Source organism: Rhipicephalus microplus, chromosome 3 (genome assembly GCF_043290135.1).
Source record: "Rhipicephalus microplus isolate Deutch F79 chromosome 3, USDA_Rmic, whole genome shotgun sequence".
NCBI classification, from domain to species: Eukaryota; Metazoa; Arthropoda; class Arachnida; order Ixodida; family Ixodidae; genus Rhipicephalus; species Rhipicephalus microplus.
Window position 1 is genome coordinate 1,980,484 of NC_134702.1, and position 21,640 is coordinate 2,002,123.

Below are 21,640 nucleotides of genomic sequence, written 5' to 3' on the forward strand. Positions count from 1 at the left end.
GTGGTCAGTTGCTTCGCAGCTGCTGGGGACTGAGGACCGTGAGTTGTTTGACGTAAGCATGCGGGAGGTAGTGGCCAGATACTGCACCAGGGCGCCAATCCTTCTCTGGTGAGGGAGTGCGTTCCCGGCGGTGGTTACCGGTGAGGCCGCACCTCAGGCCTGTTAATGCAGTTCCATCAACTCGCAGTTTTTTTTTTGTTTTTTTTTTTTTCGGTTGGGAACTTCGCAGCACCGGGCACGTGGTCCGACTGTTGTTATTTTCACAGATTCACACTGTTTTCCGCTCCTAAAATTTAAAATTTTCGTTTGTAATAGCAGTATTTGTAGCAGTTGAACTCCTTGTATCTTCACGAACAAATAGACACCACTCTGACCCGCCTAGGACCAAAATTGCTAAAGTTATAGGTAGATATGTGCATAGCTCACTTACCCGTGCTGTTGACGCGGCCGCTCCCGCTCCCGCAGTTGGAATAATCTGTGCTTATTGGCTAAGAGGTGGAGGAGCAGTTCCGGTGAGCTTAATTCGCTGTGGAAGCTGTTTCGCCAAACCCAGCTCAAGCAGTGACAGCAGTCGGGCAACACTGAGTGTGTCTTCTGAATAAGTAAGTCTCTTTTGATGCTCTCAGTTGAATTGGGCGCTCGCGGTTTTTTCTACGGCTATCTCCGGATTTTAACGATTCAATTGAGACCTGATTTGTCGTCCTGGGGTGTGTAAAAGCCGAGATATGACTCGTTGTCCTCAAAGTGGTTTGGTCCCACACAAGATGGCGGCCCCCATATGGTCATAAGGTGGGAAACATTTCTTGTGGGTTTGTTTGGGATACCACAATATATTGTGGGATACCACAATAGTTTATTTAATAAATTTATCGTGGATGTTAGTAATCTGAATGGAGATGTACCAAGCTTCAACAAGGATATATATACGTTGAATGGGGCTATAGCTGCCAAACATTAAAATATATATTCGTTGAACCCTCCTGTTTCAATGTACAGTAAACATTTAATTATCCCTACAAAGACGCATTTTACTTTCGTGTTACATGTCGATTCCTCTGACGGAGAGATCAACCATGTTTTTTTAAAGAATGATTGCTGTTATATTTTTTATAATAAGTATTACTCTTTCTTGCATATATTCAGGCATGTGTGTACTATAATTTGCCTTATTAATTATTAATAACATTGCTAATATTACATTACTGTTATTAACTTATTGTCAACTTGTCCATCCTTTTCTTTTAAAAATGTATAATTTGTAGTGTTAGGGGCATAGTACATTGTTTACACTCATCGTACTTGTTTTTAAATTTCTTAACAGGCCCCAAGGCACATGCATAAATATGCCAATACAAACAGTGCAAAGAAAATTTTTCTTTGAAGGAATAAAATGTGGGTGATTATAATGTTAAGCTATCCCTCGTTGCTTTCTTTCGAAATGATCGCTAGTTGTGTATGATTGGTGTAAAGAGTAATTGTCATGCAAACAGCACCAGCTTGTTACGCGAGACGACAAATGACGCGAAAGTGACCCATCGCATAATGACCACTTATGAACGACCACGTAAAAAATGATAGAATGAACTATTTTTGATACGGCATATTGTTTGCCATTGGTTCTTCGGCATTAAGTATTTTCTGTGTACCACAAAATCGCATGCTTGTTGCATGACGTCACGAAGCCGGAGAGCATCTCCTTCTAAATTTAATTGAAGTAGGCTAGCTACCAATCCCATAAGCAGCGGCTTCATATAGCAGCTGGCGAGATGGATTATGAGTTTAATAAAACATTTCCACTTGCAGCATTACGGTATTTAGTAGTTTGTGCATGTATACATCTCTGTGAACCCATGCTTGCTGAGAGAAAGAGGAATAGAAAGAAATAAGCAGCGCTGTACGTGTGCGCTTCTTTGCTGTCCGAGATGTATTTTGAGCTGTAAAGGACAATTGAAGTTAGTGAAAACCAACTAGCTCAACTCCTAATTAAGCCTCCATGGTACTAAAAGCCATGGTATTTCGCCTTATCTCTGGTCCGGTGGGTCAAGTTGTGGGGCAAGCTTAAAAGCTGAGGTTCCTGCTGAGCTCAAGTTCAATTCTTTATTCGAGGCCATTTTGCAAGCTGCCCCTATGGCTCCAAGTTACCATAAGCAAGACCTGTCAGGTATATCATAGACTAAAGTGGGAGCAATTTTTGGCATTTAAGGGCAGAAAAACTTAAACATCAAAAATGATTCGTCACACTCGCCTCGCAACAGCTTTGACAAAGCAGTGGGGACGATATATCCTTCCGAAGAAAATTATTTTCCGGAAGCAGTGAATGCCTTACCTGGTCCATGAAAAATTTGTTCGTTCCCATTCGTAAACGCATCAAGTCACAGCAAAATAAAAGCTTCAATCAATGCTGTAATATTACAGGGTCCCTGTTCAGCACTTGCCTGTTCTGCAATAATACAGCACAAGACAAGGAAGCATCGCATAGGTGACCCACATCGTAAAGAGCCTACAAGAAAAATCATCACAGCGGAAATGTTGGCGAAATTCCACTATGTTGTAACGTTGCCTCGTAACATTTTCATTCTCCCGTAAAAACATAAATGAGTGATTACTATTGTGACGGAAAACTTCGCCTTACTTGTTGGTTTACTCAGCGTGCAGCCAAGAGTGACCACTGTCGAAAGTGGGGGGCTCGCACCCCCCTTGGTTCCCCAGCTGATATGTATATGAGGGGCCTGGAAATAATTATCTGTCAAGTGGTACAGCAAATGATGGGTTATGTTACGACAAGAGGCCGGATTTATATGCACTAAAAAACTGGGTATTAGGCGCCAAAAATAGGCAGGCAACGTACTGTTTTAGGCCCCAAAGATAAAAATTATAGGCATAATAAACTTTGACAAAATTGAAGTTTTCGAAGAAATACGTGTGGGGTCAGTGTCTACGACAGGAGAGCAAATAGAAATATTTTATTATATGATGGTACAAATGCCTTAATGGTTTAGCATAGCCATGCATTTATTTTCCTCGCAGGGCTTACGAAATACAATCTGTCCTTTTCTAGTCCAGCATCGTGAGTTAAGTTTCCACTGTCGAATAAACACGCTCATGGGTCTCTTTTTTTTTGGCATGACTGAGAAGCAACACAGGAGCAAATAGCCAGGGTGCTAATAAGTCAGAAGGGTCCTTTGTCTCGTATTAATTTGGTCAAACAGCACAAGGTCAATTTCCCTTCTGTTTGTGAAAACGTTAAAGAGCTCTTCACCAAGTTTGAGATTTCGAGCACGCAAGAGGAATGTATTGACTGGGAGTTCACGATCTCATCTGCCAAGATTTGCAATAACACGCACCCCGAAAGAAATGAAGTGTCAGACTGAACCCCGCTTGATCTTCATCTCACGGGCGCGCCCCTCAACATGGTGGAGGTGACGTATACAACAAGGAACGGTTTTGCGTAAGTCAAAGTTGTATGTGACACTGCCAGAATTATTCGAGGCGATGTGTGTAATTTATGCAGTCTGTTGCCTGAATAAAAGTATGAAGGTTGACAGAAATATTAAAACATACAAACGGAATTCATGAGCATTGTTTTTTTCGTATAGAGCGAGTTTCGAGACTGAGCTGTCTCTATGTCATTTGCATTGGTGTTCTCGCCGTCCTTGCATCGTGCCGGTGCCAGCGTTCATAACGCTTGGTGTGTTTTTGGTGGGTCATGAGCAGTTCCAGCTGTGCAATGCTGTGTATCATGATAAGGATGCATGGTTCATGCTAGCCTCTGAAAACATGCACGTATATAGGGATCCATTCCACAAAAACAGGATGTACAATACAGAAAATGTCGAAACGACACAACACCATTCGTGGGCACAACCTGGTATGGGCATATCACGCGAATGCAACCTTGCATGGGCATGACGTGTTGATGCGTCTTTGTCGTGTGACCATCTTTCTCTGAGTTGCTTCGAAACCGAAGAGGGCAAGCAAGCAATTTGGCTTGCAAGGTCTTCACCTGGCGAGTGGCAAAGGTTTCGAGCTCACCTCCTTGCATCATCCTTTCGGCGGCTTGTAATGCGCCAATTAAAAAATTCTAGTTGTGCACAGCTTGTCACTGGGTACGCAGCAACTTATAGTGTGTAAGTAAAATATTGTCACAGGGTCGTGACGTGAAAGGAGGGAGCAGACTACACGTCAATGAAGAAACTGTTTATTCGGGCCGAATTTGTGGCCACGCAAAGGGAAAGTAAGACACTGACACTGATAGCGGCGAACAGAACGTCGGCCGTCGATCAACTGACAAACGGCGAAGCGTGTCTGCATTTATACCCTTGCCATCGAATATTCTAGCATTATCGCTAGCGGCGACGTAGGTTCTCGAATAATCTGTGATGTTCCCGAAGTGGGCGTAATCTTAACAAAATGATCTACTAAAGCCTCGAAGCTTCTCGAACATCGTAGGCGTGGTTTGCGCTAAACGTAGTGTAAGGGGGTGATAACAGACCTTGAGGAAAGGAATGTGGCAATATGTGACCTAGTGAATCACCGTTTAGGAAGTAAATGACAAACAAAACAAAAACCACGTGGACAGATTTCTCTTTATATTGAAATACAACGGTTCAGCTGACGCTTTATTCAAGCAACAGCAAGATGGCGCCGATGATGGTTATTGACAGATGAGGAAGATGACGTCCAATGAATTCTTACAATATCTAAACTGTGCTTTCTGCTATATGACACTCCACGATTTTGCATAAGTTCTCCATCGTCCTTCGTCTGCACAAAAGCACATCCTGAAACCAATGCAGGGAAGCAGACGACGCGTTGCGAATAGTACTTGTGCAGAAGCTTATCGGCCTTCCTATTGGCTAGGAGGCCTTGTAGCATTGATAGACATGATATGGGCGGTATAACGTCCCAAAACCATCATTTGTTCATGATAGACACCATAGTGGAGGGCTCCGGAAGTTTCGACAGATTGCAGTTTCAGTTTATTTTCAACATCGAGATGCAGCGTACAGTGATGTTGTGGGCAGTGGACAAAAAGCCTTTAAAATGGGCTTGAAAGCATCCAATGACCATAGGATTTGGCATACAGCAAGCAGTACGTAGCTAGCAACATAATGCAGTACTGGAGTACAAGTAAATAAAAAAAACACTATACAAAAAGAAATTCAGTAATACAAATTTACATAATACACTGTTTTAACAAAAGTGAAAAATATAGTAATGAAGTCAATAGCCTAAATACCTAATAGAGGCTAAGCTTCACGAGCAAAATTCTGCTGCTAAAAACAATCACATAAAAAAAAAGAAGAGGAAAAAAATAGCAACAGTAAAGACTTGAAGCATGAAAAATGAAAGCCGATAAGACGCACACGCTACAAAGCTTGTTTATTCAGAAGATGTGGTAACTGTACGCACAACTTTTGTTTCCCATAAGTAGTTCTGCAACGCAGAACCTTCCATATTTCTTGAAATCTGGTGTCACGTCTATGTACTGTTTGTACGTTAAGTGACAGGTAAGCGATGCTTGTAAGGGATTGATATTTTTTTCTAACTTCTGATTCATAGCGTTTAATGAGGATATGTTCATATAGGTCTAGAAGTGCGACCAAATGTAACTCGCGGAAAAGTGGTTCTGGATGACTATTGTGTGAAGAATTTGCAATGGCTCGAATGGCTTTTTTTTTTATAATGTGTAGTTTCCCCATGTTAGAAGCAGTTGAAGTACCCCATACTAGGAAGCAGTAACTTAAAACTGAGAGAAATAAAGAGTTATAAATGAGCAACTTCACAGTTTTGGGAAGGGAATAATGCACCTTACACAATATACCAGCGACTACGTGAGGATCCCATGACATGTGCTTTTCGAAAAGGCCTAGGCATTTAACTGTAGATACTAAATGAATATCTGAATCCTGAAACTTCAGGACACATTTGGCGTCAATTTTATGATTCTTGGGTCTAAAAATAATGACTTTTGTTTTAGTAGCGTTTATTACAAGAGAATCAGCAGCAGACCAGGCTGATAATTTGCTTAGTACTTCGCTCGGGTTTCTTCATGTATTTAGTATGGTACTATCATCAACGTAAATGACAAAGTCAATAGAATATTCAATGTTTACGAGATCGTTAATATATAGGCGAAACAAGAGTGGTCCCAAGATGCTTCCTTGTGACAGCCCTGAGTTTAGAGGTTTTAAGGCAGAAGAATGGTTGTTCACTATCACTTTCTGCTGGTGGCAAAAAACGTAAGAGTGAAGTAATCTTAAAAATACGCCACGGAAACCTTATTGACTGAGTTTTTTTGTTCAATGTTGCATGAATAATGAGGTCGAATACTTTGGAGTAATCAAAGAAAATGCCCAGAGCACATTGCTCACGTTCAAAGGCATCAAGTATTTTCTCCTTTTGTGTCAAAAGAGCATGTTCTGTCAAGAGTCCTTTCTGAAAACCAAACTGTGACAGTGTTATTATTTGGTGCTTATTAAGAAAATAACTCATGTGAATGTGAATTAAGTTTTCTAGGCCCTTTGAAAATATGGTAAGATGGATATAGGTCTGTATTCAAAAAGCACATTCTTATCCCCACCTTTATGTAAAACAATGACCTTAGCCACTTGTATAGCCTTTGAAAAAACTTCATTAGTGAAAACAACATTAAAAACGTGTTCTAGTGCTGGGGCAATAATCTCAAGGACGTGCTTAATGGGATGAATCTGAAGTCCATCAACGTCACTGCAGTTACTGCTTTTTATAGATCTAAATACATGAATTATTTGGTCTACCGATGCAGGAGCCAGAAACGTGCTTTCCTTTTGCCGGTTACTCAAAGACCACCTGGGATTTAACGTACACCGAGTTCTGAGCTCGCGAGCCTACAGCATTTCCGCCTTTATCGAAAATGCAGCCGCTGCAGCTGGGATTCGATCCCGCAACCTGCGTATCAGCAGCCGCGTACCTTAGCCACTAGACCACCGCAGTGGGGCCCTCGTAGCATTGACAGTGCTAAAAGGAACTTATGAAATGGAGTATAGGTTGCAACACACAGAGTTCCGAAAGCTCAGTTTTGCCTGGTAACATAAATATTGGTCTCCAACTGTACTCGAAAGCAAGATTTAAGGGTAAATAGCATTCATATAGGCACCACTTTAGAAAATAGGCAATTATAGGCACTTATAGGAATTTAGGCTCAAACGTCCAAAATAAGCATTTAGAGGCACTATAAAAACGCTATAAAAGCTTTTCTTAGCCTCTAATTCATGCTCATATGTCAAAGTGGGGCAATAGGAACGCAGGAAACCAAATAGGCATTTGGTTATAATCAGGTCTCTAGTTATGACTAACAGTGTTAGCAACGCATATCAGCAACAAGAGGACAAAGTTTTTGTGTCAGTCCCCCATTAACAGTTTTCGAGGCAACTCTGTGCTGGGACCCGTGCTGCCGATTGCATGTACTCATTTAGTTTTGTTGTCCCGTAAAAGCTGAATACACATGCCGTTCGCTTGATTACAAAACAGTGCTATGCCTAGGTAAGTGTATCTTGAGACTAGGCGGATCATAGTTTCAATTGTAATAGGAGTGCTCCTTTCTTTTTCTTTGCTGATTCATCTTATTAGCTCATGTGTTTTCCAGCACTCGTTTGTTCGTGTTGGCAGCACTTGATATTCATAGCAGATATACGCATGCACACTACACACGCCCGTACATATATACACCTACACTACGTGTGCGCGAACTCGTATACAGGGTGCTTAAGCCTGACCCCGTCCACACATTAATGTCAGCTGTATGACCTTGGTGAAAGTATAAATAAATAATAGAAACTCATAACTAATTTTTTTAATTAATCTCTCTAGGTTTCCGTAAATTAGCAATCACTTATTCATTGGAATGATGATAAATGCATGATTCGGAAACAAGCCTGTTCAAGATGAGTTGCACTACACTGTGTCTGAAAGGAACCAAGTGATGCGCCCATGAGTCAAATGCTCCAAAAGCCGGAACAATTGCCTTTTGCAGTTCCTCTTAAATTTCTTACGAGCCTAAAGGTATTAGTGCACAGTGTTTAATAAAAAACACATGACCCTCTGTAGACACCGCAGAGCAGACACAGGCATAAACACCATACGTTTGTGCATACTAAATATATTTTTGGTTTCACTTCTAGAGTTCACGCGGAAAAAAACGTGCATCATTGATTAGGGCATAGCGAAAGATTTTTTCGGTGAGGTACACACATACTTTATGTATAGTATTCGCGTTTGTGGACGTGTATATACGCACATGTGAGATCAAGAATTTTCGGAGGGATGGATGAGAGCAGCCCGATTCGGGAAGAGGTGGCACTACGACTTCCACAGAAAACAAGCAAATGCAAAAATACACTAACACACATAATGCAACAAATTTCCTAAAGTGCTTGTTTATAGAAACGAAACTATGCTATGGGCTTAGTGAACCCTAATGCTGACTGGAATGCACACATACTAAACAATGGTGTATTCACCGGGAAGATTGAAGTTGTCGCTAGCGAATCAATGAGAACAAACCACCATAGCGTCCATCACCTTCTTCCCAATGCGCAAGTTTCTTATCAACGCTGTTCTCCATCGTGCCTCGTCTGCATTCTTTGGCAAGTGATGAAACTTTAACGTAGCCCTAGTTGCAGCCAGCCGGCTAGAGAAAAAGATGACGAGGCTGGTAGCTCGTGGGGTGAGGCGCCTGGAATGTTCGTGTGCTTCTGGCTGGATGGACGCCACGACCGCCACTCTACTTCGGCAGCTCGCTTTCTGTATGTCTCGTCCTCTTCATTAAACCAGCGATGACGGCAGATCTATGTCAGACGCCGTCACCTCGCTACAAAACAGTAAACTGCCATCTTTACACTGCAATGCCACGCATTGCAGCATACAAACAGGGTCTTTGGACATTGCTTTCTTCTTTTTTGGGCTCGCACCTGCGGCATGGGAAAATAAAGGGACTATGAGGCCGTTTTTCAATGCACGCAACGTGGTAGCACATTTCTTTTCAAGGTTAAGCGTGTTAGCACCGTTTCCACGCGCAACCGCCAGGTGGCGAGTAGCAATTTTGAATAGTCCACTATAGTTCCAGCAGTCTATACTTCTCGCTGGCTGTTCGCTAGTGTGTGGCCACGACACATGCATTTATGGCGACACTGCTGTTCCGGATTCTGTTCGAAAGGGCTTATTGATGTGGACTGTGCAGAAGTGCATCTGTGTGTCGACAAGGTCGAGAGCTGCACATGCTGGGTGCTGACTGTTGCACCCAGTAGCTTGTAGTTTTGGAGCTAACTGAAACTGGTTGATAACGAGTGGCTTGTAAATAATTATCGGTCGCATGCTGCGTTGAACGATGTGCTGTGTTACAAATGACAGGTCTCTGCAACACATCGCAGAAAGAAAAAGCGAGGCCAAAGTTTTTGTGTCAGTGCCCCTTTAAATCTGCCAGCTTTTGCTTGTGTGTGGCATAAGATGTGCTTTCGTGCTGTAAAAAGCAAAAGTAGCAACCGTACTTAGTGGGGAAGCATGTGCGCCCATATGGTTCCTTTCCCTTTTGCGGCAGCGTGGCAGTTTAGTTGCGAGGACATGTCTGTCCCTTCGAGAAACGAGACAATGAAGCCTCTTTCAAAGAGACCGGTCACCTCACGGCCGGCGCACATTATCCACCTTTCCTGGCTTGTGAAATGTGTTACCCTCGTTTAGCGAGGGAACCTACATACTCTTACCCTTGTATTGTGTCATGTTGCACAAACGTGCTTAGACTGCTTTGAGCTTGTTTGAATTGCTGCGTTGGTGTGTATGGATCTCAGCTGCAATAATATACCCCAATCTCCTTGTGCAGGTATGGAGACTGATAACCACTTTCCTGTTTTTTGGCACTCTTGGCTTTGCCTTCTTTTTCAACATGCTCTTCACCGTCCGGTACTGCCGCATGCTCGAGGAAGGCTCATTTCGAGGAAGGACGGCCGACTTTTTCTACATGTTTCTACTAGGAGGATCACTGATCATTGTATCCTTTTTATGCCATAGTCACCTTTATCTAGGATATTTAAGAACTCAAGACTTCTACTGCACCAGTTAGCGTTTTTCCCGGTGGCTGTTGTGTGCTGAATTTTATTCTTGCAACAGGACAGAAGCGTGGACATATATGATGACTTTTTTACTACTGAACATGAAGGAATGGCTGCAGGGCACATCAGGCATTGGTAACATTGTTCTGATCGTCGATGCGTGGGTGCAAAACCATGTAAATTGCCATTACACTTTGCAACTGGACAAATCGGACCATGGACATGCTAGGTGAATGCCGCCAAGTAGAACTGTGTAGAAACATGACCGCCTCTAACTATTCGACAGAAACATGCTCACTTACTGCAGTTTCTAAAAGCTAATTATTCAGTCTTAGTTGGGTTGCTGACAGCAATAGCTATCACCTCACCGTGGGTCCTTGTGACCTGTAAGCTACCACCTAGTTCCTGATTTTGAAAAACAATAAAACTTCATCTTGATCACAAAACATATAAAACTTAAGAAAGGGAAAGAAGACAACCTACTGATTGTAGCACGAAGCCACAAGGAAATCCGTACAGATTTCTCAGAAAGCACTGGTACTAGCATCGGGTTAAGCTCCCTGCCTTCCTTTTTTCTCGTTTCTCTCTCTCAGAAAGAAAATTAGCCTCTTAGTTACCGAAAAATTCATCCTGGTCCAAGGTTCGAACCCGAAACCAACGCCTATCCGGGGCTGTCGCTCTGTCAATTGAGCTAACCAGGAAGCCAGCGATTGACAGTGCAAGGGCGAATTCATCGACAACTTGCAGCACATAAACACAAGTGATGCAAATGAGTTCTGCAGAAACTCTCAATGTTTAAGTAAGGGAAAGAAGACAACTACCTGATTGTAACATAAAGCCGGAAAGAAACCCTTATGAACTTTTTAGAAAGAAAAGCCTCTTAGTTGCTGAAAAATTTGTCCTGGTCCGGGGTTCGAACCCGGGACCAGGACGAATTTTATTTACACTGCTCGAAATATGGTATTTCATGATTAAAAAATGTATGAATTTTTTATGTAACCTGTTCCAAATTTAGATTTTTGTGCTCCAAAGTTAACATTTTGCTGCTCCAAAGAGTGCTCCATATTGTATTTCAGCTGTTGCACCCCTTGTATTGTGCGCTGTAAGCTTCACACAAATGAAGGCTCGGCCGGTATTTCGCAGAAAAAGTAAATGCCACTTAATTGCTTTTTGCAATGTTCTTTGGTGCACCTATCACGAAAATAAACCTAAATGCCCACTCAGCCCATTTTGCCACGATGTGGTACGGCTGCTGCTCACGTGTGTCTAAGCGCTTGTGTTCGTCTTGATTGCGAAACCGACGTAATGCGGTGGCAAGCCAACGTATATACGTAGAAACTGAGCCACGGACTCGGCCGCAAATGAAAAACCAGTGTTATCACAGGTCTTAAATGCCGGTAAAACAGTGTTGTCTTCAGCCATGGTTTCGTTAAGTTTAAGCTAAAAACTGAATTAACGTAGGTTGTGTTAGTCCTCAGCACTTGCTGAATAGAAAATGGCCTTCCAGGACAGAGTGATTGCAAGGGGGGGGGGGGGGGGGTGGAAGATTTGGCGGCACACCCAATCTCTCCCCACAAATAAATAAAATAACCGGTGGCACTCCTGCCACTTAATCAGTCTGTTTTTGTCCTGTGTCATCAGGCCTGTTTGTGGGAAGCCAGAGTTATTTTTCAACCTTGTTAGTCGTGCTACATTCCAAGGCAACATGATGGCAGACTAGCTTGCCGCATCAGTCCACCAAAGCACTACCACTACACACATATCTATCCCAGCGCTTGACCTTAAACCCTCTCTCAAACAAATGCTCAGAGAATAGTGGCAGAGCACGTCGGATAGACGCACACAAAACAAACTTCACGTTATTAGCCACACCTTGGTAACGGGCCGCCAGTATCGAAGTAACTTCGTACAGAGGTAACGCTAACAAGGCTCAGAATAGGACACACATGACACACTCATACCTTTTGTCTCGTGGTGATCCACCACTATGTCACAGATGTGGTGAAGCACTAACGTTGCTTCACATTTTTATTCAGTGTGAACAATTAGACACTCCATGGCAACACTTTCCATTACCCTACCGACAACAGATACAACTTCACCCTGCAATGTTCGTCGGTAGGGAACCACTTTTCAGTCATAAATCAGTGATGGCTTTTTTAAGAGATGTCCGCACTTTTCATGTAATATGCCCAGGCATCGCGTAGCACAGCCTCTCAAAAGAGGCTGCTGTTGCGATGGCTACATTTTAAAAGCACCTGTCTCGCTGCCCTTGGACACAAGGGCAGTGACGAGGTACGTGTGCTAGTGCCAATTATCTCCATCACGCTTTTTTAACAGAACCCATGGCCATCCATTCTCACTACACATTTCACGTCACTGTCATGATTTTATCACTTCTATGTTTTACCCGCCTTAGCGCGAGGAATTCTAAGGCCCTTATACAGCCGCTCAACATATTCATTGTTCTCATCTGATGTCTTGTGACGTGGTGCTCTTTGGCCATCAATTGGCCCTTGCGCCATTAAGCACCACACATCATCATCACGGCGCGCCGAAGGCCCTCATCACCGACAGCGGTAGGGCATTTACATCTGACCTAACTTAGGCGATCTTGGCATACAGTCAGACAAGCCTGTGCTGGACGACTGCGTACCACCCACAGACCAACGGTCTCACTGAGTGGCTATACAAGGTCATTACTGACATGCTGGCCGTGTATGTCAACGTTGAACACAAGATGCGGGACGCCATCTTTTCGTACGTAACCTTCGGATACAGCACGGCGGTGCAGGAGACATCAAAGATTTCACCATACAAGCATCATACTAAAGAAATCCGACAACGACTCTCGATGCCATGCTGCCAATCGTCGCTGATGAAGAAAACCTTAACGTCACCATCTAGCTTCTGCGTGCAGAAGCAGCTCATCAACTCGCCCGCCTACACATCAAGAATCAGCAGGAGACCGACAGCCCTGGTTACAATCTGCGATGATGCTGCATAGAATACCTGCCTGGTGAACGCGTTTGGGTGTGGACGCCGATATGCTGAAGTGAACTCAGTGAAAAAAAGTGGCCCCGTATATGCATGTAATCTGCAAATGTCATCGAAATACGATAGTCTTGCTTGTGGAGAGAGTGAACAAACATTTATTTGATGTTCTGCGCAAGAAAATCGGTGAATGGTATTCCAGAGGCACTTGTTGGAGTGCCTCGAGCGGCGAACGAGTGCATCAAGTCACGCCACACATGAGACATGAGCGCCACCTGGCAGTTTTATTTGGAAAACAAAGCGCGTGGCCCTGAGACGGGCAGGCGCGCCCGTCTCAGAGATGTTAAGGTGTAGGTAGGTGCCACCATCGTGTCTTCTTAGCAAAGCATTGGAAACACTCGCTTTTTCGTGTAAGAGTTGCATGCTCAGCACAGCGTGATAAGCGTTATGGTCATTAGAATTACTTATGTGTGCCTTTTCTAGTAAAAGACGAACATGCAGAATATATACATGTTGTTATGGTGCCTCAGATATGTGCAATAATTGCTTTTTAATTGACAATCGCACAGGTATTGACGCTGATCCTTGAGCAACATTGGTGGGTGCTGCGGATGGGGTCGGCCGTTCGGGGTATCGGCTGGTGCTGTTTAGAGTACCCAGTTCCCTGTAACGGTGGGCAAACAGACAAATGTACAGACAGACAGACCAAAGTTTTTGCGTCGAAGGTCCCCAAGAAAGACTATCGTCTTTGAAACTTCTTCTGTAACGGTACTTCGGACCATACAGGGTAGTATGATGTCTCTGCCTACTTGACTACAAGGTTGTCCCTGACGGCATCTCAACGGCGTTGATCGCGACATGAAGTCGCCCATGTCGCACGCCTCAAGCCGGATCATGCATGCTAACTAACTGAAAGAGTGTATTTTATTGTTGTTGTTACTGCTATATTGTAATTTATTGCTTGTACTTTCTCGCATTGTTATTGTACTATCATCTTTTGTTAAAGCATCGAGACGAGGCCTTTTTAGAGGGAAGCAATGCCACATTTTTTCTCAGGATCGTTATCGCCCATTACGCTATGTTCAGTGCAATATGCGCTAACAGTGTTCGGGAAGCTTCAAGACTGTAGTAGATTGTTTTGTTATTACACCCACTTCGTGAACATTAGAGATTATTTTTGAACCTACGTGGCCGCAAGTGATAATGCTAGAATATTTGATGGCATGTGTATAAATGCCGACGTGCTTCACGGCTAATCAGTTGATCACTGGTTGACGCTCTGTTAGCTCCTATCAGTGCCTGTGTGTTGCTGTAATCTGTGGTTCAGTTTCCTAGCCACAAAATGGGCTGAAATCCGAACATTGAGTCTGCTGACTTCATCCACATCACGACCCCATGACAGTAGCACAGGAACTCGAACCCATCAATCGTACCTTGAGAGAAATCACGAACATGTGTTGGCGCTAAAGCCAACGTTTGGACAAGTGGACTAGTCTTCTTCAAGGCTCCTTTGAAGAAGATCATAAACCTCTTTTGTTTGGATTGATATCGATCACTGACCTGCCCCCTTACCTGTTTACTTTGTACCAGTTTGTTTTTAGAAGACCTTTGCTGAATATATGCATAACCGGTTGTAAGCGCTCAGCCCTAAGTCCTTGAAAGTGAAAGAGACTGCCCTTCGGTGCGCACACTTCTAAAATTTACGATGAAACATTATCCATATTGAGTTGTGGTGAATATTAAAGGCACTATCTACACAGGCCATTCCAAACAATATGTTCTCGTTTGCAGTGAAATTTCTTCCTCTTATTTCTTTTTTCATTATGTGCATGCTTGCCTTGTTACTAATGCTTGACTTCAACACCTCTTGTGCAATGCAGTGAAGCCAGAATATGGGACACTCTAGTTCAAAGACTTTGATTAATGGCTAGTCTTTGAGGGTTGGCCTCGTCTTGATTACATTGCAGCAGCATTTCCAGTTGTCACACTAACAAGAATAATAACTAAAAACTTGGATATGTTCTGTTCTAAGTAAGCCTGAATTCCCTTTTCTCTGCATCAAACTTTCTCAGAAACGCAGTTCCTTTGGCTACAAATATGCTGCAAAGCAGATTTTTTCCTGCTTCGAAAATTACTCCATATTTTAGCCTGGACCACCATTTCACTACTAATCAACGGGACTCAAGAAAGATACATCAGGGCACCTTGTGTGTCGTATTCAGCAGTGCCATTTTTATAACCTATATGGCGCTAGGCACGTGTCTTATCTCATCAGGCCACACATGCAGGGGTACAGAACCTGTGCCAATTAAGGTGGAACAGCTGCGACATTTGTTCTATTGTGCACCAAACATGCTTACCTGCGCGATCCTGCGCCGAACCACCCCTGCTGTGCCAAACTCGCCTGTCAGCGCCATGCTATACCGCAGCACCAGAATTTAGCCACAAAGTGAGAAAGCCATCAAGTGCTGTGCCCGGAAACGTGCCTGAAACATTCTTTTTGCTTTCATCAAAACGTTTATAGCTTCGGTTTCATAAAAGCCGTGATCGCTCCAGGAGCAGCCGGGAACTTTGAACCTAAGGTTCGTGATTGCGATTGCTATGCACAAGCGATCACGGCTTGCATCAGCGCAAATGCTTTGTGACCCTTTCTGCGTGCTGTGCTCTCAACGCGAAGACACGGCGAGAAGGGCGTTTCTTTCTGGCATGGCTTTATTTTGTTACACTAGCGTTTTGTAGAATTACGCGATATTAAATCTAAATCCGTTGGCTGCCAGCCTTACAATTTGTTGCTATAGCATTCGTTGCTTTGCCATTCCGGCAAAACTGTCTTTTATAAAATGATCGCAGCATTCCGAAGCGAAAGGATGTAAGTAACAGTCGCAAGAAAAGGGGGTAAAGGATGGCAGTAACGGTGCTCAAAAGAAGGGGTGGTGTCCAGTTTCCGGAACTGCCTCACAAAGACAGGTGCACACGACTGCTCATCGAGCGTATGCGCATATTTTCATTCATTTGACCGCGGTGCTTAGTGTTTACGGACTCGGTGGTTGACGCTCGCGCGTTCAGGCAAAAAAAAAAGCAAGGGTGGATTTACATTTCTAAAAAAGTCATAGTTGCATTGCAGAGGTGAAGCAATGATGTGATAGCAGCAAATTGTAATGTTATCAGAAGGGAAGCTGGCAGCGTACGCTTTTGGATCCGATTTCACGTAACAGTACAAAAGACTGGTGTACGAGAGTATGGCCATATTAAGGAGAGCAAAACTTTTTGTGCAGTCTCTTTGCGATGAGGGTGCAGCAAGTAGAAAGTGTATGCGAGTCGCCCACTGACAGCTGCCGAGATAGCGTGCATCCCAGCGATTGCTACCACGCCCTTAGAAGCAAAGTTCATAGTATTTGCTTGAGCAATGCCTGCCCCCCTCCATCGTTTTTTTTTTTTTCGCACTCTTGTTTGTAAGTGCCGACGATGCCTTCACCATGCTCCTGGCCAAGAACACTCGCACTGTGGCAGAGGTTCTTGCACTATGCCAAAGTTACGAAGAGCTGCAGCGGCAGCGCTTAATGAACCATCGACTGCCATCACGTGACGCTGTTCTCTTGGCCTTGTCAGCAGTTCCTGACCACACAACTTTGCTCGCCGAAATCAAGTCGTTCGTGCATGAGGAAGTTGCCCGCCAGGTCTCTTTACTGGATTTTACTTCCCCGCAACATGCTCAACAGCCGTCAAATACACTTCTGCCTTTCCTCCGCCGAGCCATTCAGCAGGAAATCGCAGAGGTTATTCCTGAATTTCACCAGCCGCCTCCTGTATCTACGCCACTCAGATACGCCCAAGTTGTCGCCAGGCCGCCCCCACCGATTCCTGTGGCTGGCCCCCTCAGTTACACCGAAACCATCGCCAAACCGCAGGCCTTCGGAGAAACTGTGCCGCCTACATACGCCGACGTCATCCACGTGCCCCGAGTGCCACCCACCATGCAGTCATATCAGTAGCCGGCTCGCCCATCACGTTCTGCGACATGAATGGGACCCGCGAACTGGTGACGCACGTCTGACAATCGCCCCATCTGCTTTGCTTGTGGTTGCGTTGGTCACGCAGCATGCTATTGTAATCGTGTGCAGCAACCGCAGGTCACCTCCAACTTTCCCAGCCAATCGAGCCGCTCTTATGACCAACCGCCGCCTATGGCACCGTTTTCCCGCCCTGCTTTGTCCACCCGCCGTTCACCATCTCTGCAACGTCGCTGACTGTCGCCGATGCGGCCACGTCCACTCGAGGGTGACCAGGAAAACTAGTTGTCGCAGTTCACAAGGCAAGGGCTGCAATGCTGTCGAACTGCGGAAGCCCTCAGAAAAGCCCATCAAACGTGATAGACGTGCTTGTGGATGGTGTTCGTGCATCTGCCCTTGTAGATACTGGAGCCGCCGTATCCATCATGGACGCAAAACTTAGCCCAATACTGCGCACACTTTCCGGACCCTACAGCGATGTGCACAGCCCGCCTCATGATTCAGGACGTGATGTATGCCGACGAATTTATTATAATTCGTTCATGCTCTCACGACCTCATCCTAAGATGGGATTTTCTCTCCCGCCACGACGCTGTCATTCATTGCGCACCAGCAGAAATAGAGCTCACACAATTCTCTTTTTTGACACCAGCCGACAGTCCATCTGCTGCAAGCAAGTTACCCGTCAGCGACAACACGCAAGTGCCTGCAGACTCGTCCCTGGCGGTGTCTGTCTACTGCACAAGTCTTTCCGACACCGCTGCAGTCCTCTCGTCATCTCATCGTGTTTTCATCAGAAAAGGCTTGCTGGTTCTTTTCGCGACTGTGCAAGTCACTCAAGACAGCACCACTGTTTTTGTTCTCAACTCATCCCCGTACAGTGTTAGTTGGTGCGAGGGGAAGGTCTCGGCAGCATGGAACCCATCGAAGACGCACAAGTCATGAATCAACCCGATGACACGCACTGCCCAAGTTCCAGTACGCTGCTGTTTCTACACTTGCTTCATCATCGGCTGATGTATTCGGTCCCTCTATTCCCGACAACCTTACGCCGGGCCAGCGTTCCTAGCTTCTGGGCCTGTTGGAAGAATTCCGCTCTTCTTTCGATGTCACTCAACCTTCTCTCGACCACACATCCACGGTTACGCATCGCATCGACACAGGTGCACAACCACAGCTGCGGCAACGTCCGTATCGCGTATCTCCCACAGAACTCCGTGTAATCAACGAGCAAGTCGACGACATGCTTCACCGCAATGTTATTCGACCCTCTAACAGCGCCTGAGCGTCTCCTATCGTTCTCGTCATGAAGAAGGACGGTTCTGTGTGGTTCTGTGTGGACTACCTCAATAAGATCACTCATAAGGACGTGTACCCACTACCCCGGGTAGATGACGCGGTTGACAGCCTGCGAGTAGCAGAATTCTTTTCATCCCTCGATTTGCGCTCACGGTACTGGCAAGTACCTATGGCTGAGGACGCTCGACCGAAGACCATTTTTGTCACCCTCGACGGCTTGTACGAATTCGTCCTGCCGTTTGGGCTGTGCAATGCACCCGCCACCTTTAAGCGCATGATGGATACCGTTTTGCGTGACCTGAAATGGCACACGTGCCTGTGCCACCTCAATGACGTCCTTTTCGCTCTGGACTTCTCTACGCATCTTCAACACCTGTGGCATGTTTCAACATGTCTGAGTGACGCCAGTCTGCAACTCAATCTAAAGAAGTGCCGATTTGCAACTCGGTAGCTGGCAGTACTCGGCTACGTCGTGTCCAAGGATGGAATTCTTCCTGATCCAGCCAAACTTCGGGCCGTGACCGAGTTCCCCAAGCCGACATTCGTCAAGGAACTGCGTAGTGTCGTAGGACTGTGTTCCTACTTTCGGCGCTTCATTCGAAACTTCGAACTTCATTCGAAACTGCGAAACTTCATTCGAAACGAAGGGGGGCCTGCGGCCTTGTGAAGCTGGCATCACGCCAGCTTTTTCTGCAGGTCTCCTGCATCATGTATTGAAGAAGAATGGCGATTTGGGCTAGTTGGTTTGAATTCATAGTAATAAGGGCTGCAGCGCGAGCACGAATGTGCTAGAAGAAACAGACAAAGTCGAGGTACGGAAGGCAGCGCTCGTGTTGTCCTCTTTTGCCTTCCGTACCTCGACTTTGTCTGTTTCTTCTAGCACATTCGTGCTCGCGCTGCAGCCCTTATTACTATGCATCATGTATCCTTGATGCGAAATAAAGTCATTATTATTATTATTGTTATTAACTTCGCGACTATCATATCGCCACTGACGAAGCTCCTCGGAAGTAACGGGCCTCTCCATTCGTGGTCGTCACAGTGCTACAACGCTTTCACAACGCTTCGTCGTTTGTTGACGTCACCTCCAATACTCCGCCGCTACGACCCTACAGCCCCTACAGAGGTACACAAGGGACCCCAGTGGTGTCGGCCTCGGCACTGTCCTTGCACAGCGCAAACCAAAGTTCCCTGAATGTGTCGCAGTGTATGCAAGCCCTACCTTTACAAAAGCCGAGACTAATTACAGCGTCACTGAGAAAGAATGTCTGGCAATCGTCTAGGCCCTTACAAAGTTCCGACTTTATTTGTATGGTCGCCCATTTGACGTCGTCACCGACCATCACGCACTATGCTGGTTGTCGTCATTGAAAGATCCCTCAGGCCGTCTCGTCCGGTGGGCACTTCGCCTGCAAGACTACGACATCCGCCTGCTGTACCGCAAAGAAATGCAACATGCTGATGCCAATGCCCTGTTGCGCTCTCCCTTGCCTGACGACAATGCCCACAACTCAGCATCTCACCTTGCCATTTCTTCCATTAGGATTTATACTGTTACTACTGAACAGCGTAAGGATTAATGGATTGCCTCACTGATAAACTTGCTGACATCCATCCACTTCATCCACTCGCGCGTTGCGTCGTCAAGCTCATCATTTCGCCGTTCGCGATGACCTCCTCCACCGACGCAATTGCAACGGTGACAGCTGCCAGTGGCTGCTAGTCATATTCCGAAGTCTGCACTCTGACATATGCAAATTCTTTTATTCTGATTCGCAATGTGCGCATTTTGGGGTATCGAAGACTTACCACCGCACTAGCCAATGCTACTTTTGGCGCGGCATGTACCGCTACATGCAGAAATTCGTTCGCTCCTGCATAGATTGTCAGCACCGCAAAACTTCGCACCTGTCGCCGGCAGGTCTGCAACCTCTACTTTGCTCTGCCAGGCCATTTGGGCGTGTTGGCATCGATTTGTATGGGCCACTTTCACTAACGTCGTCTGGTAACCTCTGGGCTATTGTCGCTGTGGACCACCTCTCGCGATACGCCGAAACTGCCACTCTTCTTCCCGCGGCTACAGCGAGCGATGTGGCCTCCTTCCTGCTCCAACGATCCATCCCACGGTCCACCCCAGGAACTGCTCAGTGATCGAGGCCGCGTCTTCCTGTCTGAAGTCGTCAAAGCCATTCTCAAAGAGTGCAACGACGTTGTTCACCACAAAAACTGCTACTTACAGCCTGCAGACGAATGGCCTCACTGAACGCTTCAACCGTACGCTCGGCGACATGCTCTCCAAGTACACCGCCGCTGATCACACAATTTGGGATGCATTTCTACCCTTCATCACCTACGCATATAATACCGCCCTTCAGAGCACTACTGGCTTTTCACCTTTCTTTTTATTATATGGAAGGCACCCGTTGCACACTATCGACGCGATACTTTCGCACAAGCCAGATCCGTCCGAGTCGGTGCCTATTTCTGCTACAGCTAAGCTTACTGAAGAGTGTCGAGAACTTGCAAAGATCGTTACTGCGCATGATCAAGAGCGGCAAAAAGGCATTCGTGCTGACACCAGCACTACTGCACCCACGTTCCTCCCTGGAGCGCTCGTCTGGCTTTTAATCGCTACCACTGCAACTGGCCTACTATTGCACGAACATAAAGGCCCCTACCGTGTCGTCGAACGCTTTTCCCCTGTAAACTACTTGATCGAACCCATAGAACCATCTTTGGACATGCGCAGTCAAGGGTGCGACATTGTCAACGTGGAGTGCCTCAAGGCCTACCACGACCCAGTCATAGTAACTAGCTGTTAGGTCGCTAGGCGGCTCCCTTTTCGCACCCGGGGTAGTTGTGGCGAAGCCTTCGAACAGTGGGTCTTCCTCTCCAGCGCCTCCTAGTGGGTCGCCCTTTTCGTAAGAAGAGCAGCTCGTGCAGAGAGTCGGTGCCTGCATTGACTGTCGCTGTCGTGCATCATCGCCGAGTGTCCGCCAATAAATGTCTTAACAGTACACATATTTGACGTTTCTTCATAATGTTTCACTCAATAAAAAATTACACCACAGTCACATTCCCTCTGCACGCTTTGCATAGCGTCGATTCCCAAGGTACGTGGGATCTGACGAATTTTTAATCAACTTTTTTTGTGGACTGCAAAGCTGATGCCTTCTGAAATGAAGGCTAATAAAGCAATGCAATGTGCCTAATCCATGTGAAGTGATCTTCCACACAGGCCCTGTTGAAAGC

General features: G+C 45.5%; 1 protein-coding gene across 2 annotated transcripts in view; it reads left to right on the forward strand.

Moving 5' to 3' along the window:
- Der-2 (Derlin 2) overlaps positions 1-21,640 on the forward strand; it is a 126,749-nt gene that overhangs the window by 56,801 nt on the left and 48,308 nt on the right. For both annotated transcript variants that reach the window (XM_037433925.2, XM_037433924.2), the window contains one exon: positions 9,857-10,024. In XM_037433925.2, coding sequence (XP_037289822.1) covers positions 9,857-10,024 — 168 coding nt within the window. The remainder of the gene's footprint in view (positions 1-9,856; positions 10,025-21,640) is intronic.